Raw genomic sequence first — 9762 nt, forward strand, 5'->3', positions numbered from 1 at the left:
TAATTAGGAAATAATTAACTTCTGGTTGTGATGGCGTGAATTGTAACATCTGTAGTGTCACACCCATCACACAGGACTGAAAATGGAATAAAAAATGAAAATTTTTTAAATGCCTCTCAGTGACCCCACCTCTCAGAAAGGGGTTTAATCCAACAGGGTGCTCCCCAGTTTTTCCCACTGTGCCATGGGGGGCTGCTCCCTTCTGGGGGTGCCACAGCCCCCAGACACCCCCGGGGAATTTGCAGGGGCAGGGGATGGACCCTGGGCTGTGCTGGAGGCCGGGAGGCAGCCGAGGCTCCCCAGCAGCATCGGGGACCCCGGAGCCCACCCACCCCCCGTGTGTCTGCACAGGGCAGCGACAGCCCCGAGTGTCCCCTCGGCCAGCCGGGAGCGGCTCCTGGCCCCGGGCAGGGCTGGCTGCCCCGCCCGGGCCGGATGACAGATGCCTGCGGTGGAGGAGAACGCGCTGCAGCTCCCAGTGCCAGCCTGGATGCCTCCGACCCGGAGCTGCACTACGAGGAGGAGGAAGAGGAGGAGGAGGAGGCATCGTCGGCATCCTCGGAGCCCTCGGACAGCAGCAGCATCTTCTCTGATGACTCCGTGTACCCCTGCTACGAGGCGTGCCCCGAGGCTGGCGCGGCTGGGCTCCTCAGCCTCTACCAGTGCTGTGCCAGGAATGATGCCAAGCTGGTGTGGGAGAGGCTGGAGCGCGGCGTGAGCCGGAGCGAGGCCACCGAGCTGGACATCAACGGGAGGGTGAGCGGCTGGGCAGGGCCGTGGGCACCCCGCAGGGCTGGGAGGGCAAAGCCTCGGGGCTGGGGGCTGCTGGGGCAGAGCGTGGGATGGGTGGGATGGGTTTCCTGGATTGATCCACACCTTGGAGCAGAAGGAAGGTTTTCCAGGAGCAGACAAATCCTGAAGGCTGAGGGTTGCTAGAGCAGGTGGGGCAGGAGGGTGGGATGGGTGGGATGGATCTCCTGGGATGGATCCAAACCTTGGAGCAGGAGGGTTTTCCAGGAGCAGGCAAATCCTGAAAGTTGGGGCTTGCTAGAGCAGGTAGAGCAGGAGGGTGGGATGGATCTCCTGGATTGATCCAAACCTTGGAGCAGAACCAGGATTTTCCAGAAGCAGGCAAAGCCTGAAGGCTGGGGGCTGCTAGAGCAGGTGGGAGAGTCCTGGGTGGGATGGGTCTCCAGGATTGAGCCAAACCTTGGAGTAAAACAAGGATTTTCCAGGAGCAGGCAAATCCTGAAGGCTGAGGTTGCTAGAGTAGGTAGAGCAGGAGGGTGGGATGGATCTCCTGGATTGATCCAAACCGTGGAGCTGAATGAAAGTTTTCCAGGAACAGCAAAATTCTGAAGGGTGAGGGCTGCTAGAGCAGGTGGGGCAGGAGGAAGGGAGAGGCCTGGGTGGGATGGATCTCCTGGATTGATCCAAGTCATGGAGCAGAACAAGGATTTTCCAGGAGCAGGCAAATCCTGAAGGCTGAGGTTGCTAGAGTAGGTAGAGCAGGAGGGTGGGATGGGTCTCCTGGATTGATCCAATCCTTGGAGCAGAACCTTCTCTGCCCTCCCATCCTGCTGCAGCCTGGTTTGGGTGGGGGACAGTTTGGAATGGCCAGGGGAGCTCCGTGGTGGGAGCGTGGTGCTGAGCGCTGCTCCCTCTCCAGAACGCGCTGATGGTCGCCTGCTCCAAGGGCTTCGTGGACATCGTGCCACTGCTGCAGAAGTGTCCCTACATCAACATCAACCAGCAGGACAACGATGGCAACACGGCCCTCATGATGGCTGCGCAGGCAGGTCAGCACTGCGCCCGGCCCTGGCACGGGTGGCACCCTCAGGGAGGGATGTGACCCCCCGTGCTTCCCCCAAAAACCCAAAAAGGGTTTTTTTCTGTGGTGAAAGCCGTGCTCCTGAGGTGACATCAGCTGTTTTACCTCAGCTCTGCTTTAAAAATGATGAGAAAATGGAGATTCCTGCAGTGGTGCTGGGTCGAGGGGCAGAGCTGGGCTGGAGCTGCCCCTCGTGCCCCAGGAGTCACAGGGATTTACCTGGCCAAAGGCTCCGAGCCCAAACCTGGCTCCCTTCCCCTGATTTACCAGGTGGGGAAGGAGAAGGGTCCCAAAGTGGGGATCACCCTCAGTTCCCATTGTATCCTTGCTAGAATTCATCATTTTCTGGGGTTTTTTTTCCATTTTGGACTCTTTCCTGTGTTCTCCACTAAAGCAGCTGGTTCATCGTCGCTGCTCCCTCCGTGCCCAACCCAAAACAAACCCAAACCAAAAAAACCCAAACCAAAATAGACCCAAACCCTTTCAATCCTGATCCTTTCAATCTTCCACACCTGCACCAGGGTGCTTTGATTTTTATAAGTTTTTTTAAATTTTCTGAAGTTTACATTTTTGTAGTGAACTTTCTCACACACTTTATGTAAATAACTTATTGTTTTGTATTTTTTTATAAAGGAGGAGAAATTTGATAGGCTGTTGGTTTGTCCAGTGTCACTGGAGAGGTTGCACTTTCACCCTCCAATCCAGTGTCACTTTTAGAAACCTACAAATGTTAGAGTCAGAAATTAAAAAGCCTCTTTTACCTTGAAAAGAGCAGCATGTCCATGTCGTGTTATTTCACATAATGACAGCACCCTGGCGGAATGCAGCTGCTGAATTCTCTGTCCAGCCCGGCCACGCTCCCTGGTGACTGTGGGGACTCTAACACAGCTTTTCTCTGCCTCTTAAGGACACATCACCATTGTCAATTACCTGCTGAATTACTACCCTGCCCTGGAGGTGGATCAGAGGGACCCGCGGGGGCTCACGGCGCTGATGAAGGCGGCGGTGCAGGGGCGGCAGGACTGCGTCACCGCCCTGCTCCTGGCAGGTGAGCGACCCCAGAGACCCCATGTTGGGAAGGATGAAAAGTCTGAAAAGAAAGTCTCACAGATGTGTACGTGTGTTTGTCACCATCTGTCCTTACGAACAGGGTTTGTGTTGGTTTGTTTTACTGATCTCAGGGTGCAAAAACCGACACCACAAAGGGTGTTTGCAGTGATAAGAACAAATGTACCTTTATTGAATGATCACAGAAAAATGCGTTAGAGTGGGGGAGTGAGGAAAAAGGGAAAGAATAAGGAAAAAAGAGGGGGAAAGAAAGGAAGTTATATAGCTACCAAACGTGGAACGACGTAGTCCTTCGAAGTCCAGTCAATGGAACCTGTCATGTTCATGTCAGGGGAGATCTCAAAATCCCTAACTAATTCAGGGGTTTTTATTAATGAAAATTGTGAAGGAGTGGGGAACAAATACAATAGTCCATGTTCTCAACAATGGGCAAAAACCATTGTCTTCTTGGTCTTGGTTGGCAAACATCTCACTTTGGTCAGCGTGCCTCCCCACACACCTTCCCCGGGTCAGGGGTTTCAGCCTCAGTCCTCAGGGGGAGCTTTTCCATGTGGGGGTCTCATGTCCCAGTCCTCAGGGGGAGCTTTTCCATGTGGGGGTCTCATGTCCCAGTCCTCAGGGGGAGCTTTTCCATGTGGGGGTCTCATGTCCCAGTCCTCAGGGGGAGCTTTTCCATGTGGGGGTCTCATGTCCCAGTCCTCAGGGGGAGCTTTTCCATGTGGGGGTCTCATGTCCCAGTCCTCAGGGGGAGCATTTCCATGTGGGGGTCTCATGTCCCAGTCCGTGAGGGAGAGGCTTCTTCTGTCTCAGTCCGTCTGTCACGGTGGTTGTGCGGTAGAGGAAGGGTCTTTTCATGAGCACCACCAAAAAGTCATTCCAGAGAAAAGTCCAGCCAAGTTGGGAGGTGGGGAAATTCCAGAACCAGGGTTGTGAAGCGATGCAGGTGAAGAAGAGCAAAGTGCCCCCCTTCTTCTTCCAGTAGGTTCAGTGGTCCCTGTGACATGGCAAACACACCTGCAGACATGGCTTGCCAAGCCACAGGCTTTGCTCAGCTCCAGAGTCTTGGTGGACAAGCAGGTCCACCCGGATTCCAGAACAGGATCCTTCTTTTTCCCTGGTGGTCCCGGTTTCTGTCCTTTTCAAGATGATCGTGAGGCAAAATGAGAGGAATTTCACAGAGACTTACAATGCTTGGCAGAAAGATTTTTTGAATGTAGAATCTGACGAAGGAGTAGAGATGGAAGCAAGTTTTAATATAAAAGAAAAGAATTGCTGAGCCAGTCTTACTGGACAACCAAGGAGGAAAAGGGTTGTTAGTTAGAAGGGTTTTTATGGCTTAGAACAAAGGATAAACCCACCTGAGACAGGAAGGTGTTTTTACCAAGCAGAAAAATAGCACAGGCAAACAAGTCTGCCAATGTTGCAAGTAGAAGAAAGGTCTCAGAATTTTCCACTGCAAAAAAACTGAAAAACAACTTCTAGCTTAAACTGCAATGTATTAACTTGAAGTGATTGGAGAATAGTAACATGAATATGGTAATTATAGTAGTTATGGTAGGCTATAGATAAAAGTTAAGGTATAGATTGGTTCTTCTGTATTAAGATGCTCAGCAAAGAAAATTATATAATGCATTGTATTGTATAATCATATAATTATATAATTGCAAATTATATATAATTATATATAAATTAATTATATAAAATATATAATTGCAAATTATATCATACATTGTAACCAAAACTGAGGGGTCTCCAGGCCTGCCTGCAGTTGGAGCTCTGTCAGGTACAACCCTGGACTGCTGTAACGTTTTGGATACAATAAACTGCATTTTGAAGAGTGGCCTGGAGTCCCACATCTCATTCAGGCTCTGAACAGAGAGACACACATCGTTCTGTCCCAGCATTTTGCTGGGAAGCAGTGAGAAAGCTCAGAGAAGAGAGTGAGGAACAATTCTTATCTCCGCTTGCTGCTCCCGTTGCTGTGCACACGCGGAATGTGTTATGGGGATTGTTTAGCAAAGGGTGGTTTCTTAATTGGACACTGGATGGTGTTTGGATTGATTGACCAATTAGGTTAAAGCTGTATCAGACAGTCTGTAAGGGTTACTGAAGAGTTTCTTATTAGGAATTATTTATTAAGAGTTTCTTAATAGTATATATAATATAGTATAGCACAATAAAGCAATTGATCAGCCTTCTGCAATCATGGAGTAAATGCTAATTATTCCCTCCTCAGGGGACCATTGCCACGATACCTGGGGGTTCCTGGGGAAGGGTGGCACTGCTGCTCAGGGTGGCACTGCCACTCAGGGTGGGACAACGTGGTGATGATGCCTTGGAGAGGCTGCCTAGAACAGAGGCTAGACAAGGTCAGAGGACAGGGAATAGACAAAGGTCAAGGACAAAGAATAAAGTGGGTATTTATTAAAGGCCTTCAATTTACAATTTCCATTACAAATAGACAAAATTTGGGCATCAAAAGCCTGCTGGAGGCTACACCCAAGATGGATGATGAGTTTTTCAGACAGATAGAAGTTTGGTCCATTTACATATCAGGGGTTAATCCTCCAATTGCATTCAGGTAATGAACTCATTCATTACCTTCATTAGCTTTGGGTAACAAAGTCATATTCCCCCTCAATTCACTTTTTTTTATACTTTTTGGGGCCTGAAGCTGTAGAATGTCCTTGCATCTCAGGCTAGAGGAATTGTTTTGTCAAACCAAAGTGTGAAGACAGTTGCTAACACTTTATATGGAGTTTAGAGTTATGCACTCATGCAGAACAGGATTTGAAAAACATCAAATCCAAATCCTGAGGCATCACGGTGCTCTCTGCTGTCCCCAGGAGCTGACCTGCAGGCGGTGGATGCCGTCAAGGGGAAGACAGCCAGGGAATGGGCGACTTTCACCGGCCGCTTCGAGACCACCGTGCGCATCCGGAGCCTCCTGCGGCGCCCGCGCGCCGAGCAGTTTGCAGCCCAGTACCAGCCCGAGTGGCCAGCGCTGGCCGAGCTGGTGGCCAAAGCCCTGAGCCCCAAATCCAGGAGCAAGAGGCTGTCGGAGAAGATCCGCTCCATCTTCACCTTCAACATCCCGCGCAACCCCGAGGAGGACGGCGTGCTGGACCACATGGTGAGGATGACCACGTCGCTCGCCAGCCCTTTCGTGGCCACCGCGTGCCAAACCGTGTGCCCCGACAGCCCGCCCGAGGTGGGCAAGCGCAGGCTGTCGGTGCCGGAGATCCTCGGGCAGCACGTGCCGCACCCAGAGGAGGAATCTGAAATGTCCTCGAGGCCCAGCACGGCGGGATCCTCCTGCAATGGGCAGGCTGTGGTTGAGCTGCGGCCGCCGCCGCCGCCGCCGCCGCCGCGCCGGCTGCTGAGCTTCCTGCCGCTGTGGCTGCGCCGGGGCAACAGCGTCTTCCCCGGGGAGCCCGTCCCCAAAATCAAAGTGAGCAAAGCCTCCGGCTCGGCCGCCGGGGAGAGGAAGCCGCGTGTGAAGGACAAGCACCTGCTGCAGCCGCCCCAGTGGAGGTACAAGGTGCTGAAGGAGGAGAGGAAGGCGGCCGAGGAGGCCAAGGCGGGGCAGAAGAAGGAGAAGAAGGAGAAGGAGAAGAAGAAGAAGAAAAAGAAAGGCTGAGGCAGGAGGTGTTGGGGTGGGGACAAAGCTCTTGCTGTCCCCTTGGATTTGCTGACTTCTCTGGCATGGGGGGGTTTGTTCCTGGTGGATGGGAATGGAATATCCCCGAGGGTTCACAGGCCCCTGCCTGGCCTCTCGTCCTCTCCACCCCAAGGGTGGCCACCCTAGCATGGGACATGTCGTGCTGGGCACTGATCTCCTGAGACCCTGGAGCTGCAGGAACGCCAGGGAGCAGGACTGTGGCAAGTCCTGCTAAGACAAGTCCTTCCTGGTTTTCCCTTTTTTTTTTTTTTCTTTTTTTTCCCCCTTTTTTTTGCCTCTGATTTTCCCAAGCTCTCGATTCCACAGCGTGCGTTGGAATGTGGCTGAGCAAATTAAAATGGAAGTGGTTGCCATGTTAACAGGATTGATTCCATGAATAAAGCCCAGGGCTGCTGTGGGGCTGGCAGGAATGCTCCCCCTTTGCTGCCAGTGTCCCCTGTCACCTCCCCAGTGACATTCCCCACTCCTGTGCGTTCCTGGGTGCTGGATGGACACACCAAGGCTCAGCACAGGGAGCAGCTCCGTGCTGTGGAAGGAGCACCAGCTGCAGGCACAGGCTGGAAACGCTTGGGATGCTCACGGGCTCCATCCCAGCTGCCCCCAGAGCTCCAGCACTGCCGAGCAGCAGCAGCAGGGCGCTGGTGTTCCCAGATTTCCAGATCCCCCCAAACCCCAGGGTGCAGGAAGATGAGGCTGGGCTGCTGGTTCCTGCAGCGTGGGCAGAGTTTGGCTCCAGGAGGGCAGCAGGCAGTGTCACAGTGCTCAGGGCAAAGATAATTCTTGTCCAGGTGTGCAGCCCCCTCCCTGCACACCCCGTTTTTTGGGGGGACAGGAGTACACACTCCCGCTTGGAGGCTGCAGCTCTGCCCTTTTGGGGCACCGGGAGGTTTGGGCTGCTCTGGGGGAAGGAGCTGCAGCCTCCCCGTGTGTTCTGCTCCATGCCCTGGCTCACTCGGGCTCCCCGCACGTGTCTGCCCTCCTTGGGCAGCTCCTGCCTCCATCAGCCGTGCCATCAGCCGTGCCGGCAGCCGTGCCAGCAGCCGTGCCAGCAGCCGTGCCAACAGCCGTGCCAACAGCCGTGCCAGCAGCCGTGCCAGCGGCCGTGCCAGCCTGGCTCCTGCCACGCAGGGGGAAGGGAGATACAGGCTCCCACCGGCCCCTCAGCCCCCTGCCATCGTGGGGATGGCTCGGTGAGACCGCAGGGATGGCTGGGTGCACCTGGGGAGGGTCCCGGGAAGCTCCTTGCCTTGCCTTGCCTTGCCTTGCCTTGCCTTGCCTTGCCTTGCCTTGCCTTGCCTTGCCTTGCCTTGCCTTGCCTTGCCTTGCCTTGCCTTGCCTTGCCTTGCCTTGCCTTGCCTTGCCTTGCCTTGCCTTGCCTTGCCTTGCCTTGCCTTGCCCTCCCTTCCCTTCCCTTCCCTTCCCTTCCCTTCCCTTCCCTTCCCTTCCCTTCCCTTCCCTTCCCTTCCCTTCCCTTCCCTTCCCTTCCCTTCCCTTCCCTTCCCTTCCCTTCCCTTCCCTTCCCTTCCCTTCCCTTCCCTTCCCTTCCCTTCCCTTCCCTTCCCTTCCCTTCCCTTCCCTTGATGAAATCCCAGCCGGGATGATGATGGAAAGTCTCCCTTTGGCCTCGGGAGGTTGTCCCGGGGCTGGCACGGGTCAGTGGGTGCTGCCCAGCCCCGCTGATCCACCCCGTGTGCCCCAGAGGGGGCAGGAGCCCTCGGTGGGTTTGATTTGCCCATCCCAACCCCTGCAGCCAATCCCACTCTGGAGAAATTCACTTTCCCACAGCGCCAGAGTTGCAGCTGAGCTCCCACTGAGACAGAGTAAAAAATGTCCAGAGTAGAAATCCATTTTGATTTAAGTAAAATGTACATTTTTGAATTAAGTCTATAACTTGCAAACAGAGCTGTTTAGTCTAACTGCCCATTCCCGCAAAAAAACCCAAAAACACTCCCAAAAAAACCCCACCAAACCTATGCTCAAAGCAACTACTTCAGCCAAAAAACAAAAATAAGAGAAAGACCCTTGAACTCTAAAACAAACAGAAAAACTGCTACAAAAAACAAAACGAGATGACCCAGGAATTCCTTTTGTAGTTTCTAATAAAAAACTAGCTGCAAGTATAACACAAAATCAGTGAAATAAGTATTTATAGACCTGTTGTAAAATTCCATACATACAAATTAATTTTTAATCGAATATTCCCAAAGATACACGTCATTAAAAAAAAAAAAAAACCAAACCAAAACCAAAAAACAATTCCCACATGCATCCAACACTGTAATAAACACACCAACTTTACAACTTTCACAAAAGTTGTAAAATCTGTTTGCTTCCACAAACCACCACCCATCCGTGCCCTTCCAGCCACCCAGGATGAGGATTTAGGAACTTTCAGGAGTTTTTAAGCAGTGTTTACCCCGTCAGTGATTTAAAAAAGGAATCGTTCAAAGGCGGCGTGGCAGGGATCAAAGCAGCCTTTGCTGGAGCCGCTCAAGCAGGATGCCCCGCGTCTGCTCCCATGGAAGGGCAGCAAGAACCATCCAGGAATAACCCGGGAGGGGCCCAGATCCGGCCGGATCACGGAGATGGTCACGGAGATAAGGGCTCTGCAGCACCGGGCAGCTCCTATCGGATGGAAACCGCTCGTTTCCCCCGCGCCGCCCGGGCACGGCCGCGGCTCCCGCGCGGGCAGAGTCCCCGCCGAAGGTCCCGCGTGTTTTATCCTGGTTTTGTGCTTTTGTTTGTTTAAACTTCCGAGATCCCGCCTGATAGGGCTGGCCAGACTCAAAGCTCCGCCGCCGCGGTGCCCCCGGCGGCTCCCGGAGGCTCCGGGCGGGTTCGGGATGAAATTTGGGCTGGCGGTGGTGAATCAGGTGCCAGGACCTGATTTACCTCCTGCCAGGAGGTAAATCAGGTCCTGGCACCTCTTGGGAAAGAGGCTGCGATGCTGCAGAGGGGCACCGTGCCAGGGAAACAGCTGGCAGATGTTGGAGTTCGGATGCTGAGGATTTTGGAATTTCTGTGCTGACACACTCTGGCTCCCAGGGGAGCGCTGCATTTTGACCCGAGGCCGTGGAAAAGCCTTCCAAAATTGATTGATAGCACTGAGATTACGGCTGTGTGGCTGATTAGAAGCGTAATATCACTTTTCTGCCAAAAACCCGCAGGCAGGAGGGCAGGG

General features: G+C 53.3%; 1 protein-coding gene across 1 annotated transcript; it reads left to right on the forward strand.

The window, feature by feature from the left end:
- Nucleotides 1-555: 555 nt before the first annotated feature.
- ANKRD33 (ankyrin repeat domain 33) lies at nt 556-6539 on the forward strand. Its single transcript, XM_064400996.1, has 4 exons — nt 556-756; nt 1670-1799; nt 2739-2879; nt 5746-6539. Exons 2-4 carry the CDS (start codon nt 1679-1681, stop codon nt 6537-6539), a joined length of 1056 nt encoding a protein of 351 aa, XP_064257066.1. The 5' UTR covers nt 556-756; nt 1670-1678.
- The last annotated feature ends 3223 nt before the right edge of the window (nt 6540-9762 follow it).

The sequence above is a fragment of the Passer domesticus genome, chromosome 31 (assembly GCF_036417665.1).
Source record: "Passer domesticus isolate bPasDom1 chromosome 31, bPasDom1.hap1, whole genome shotgun sequence".
Lineage (NCBI taxonomy): Eukaryota > Metazoa > Chordata > Aves > Passeriformes > Passeridae > Passer > Passer domesticus.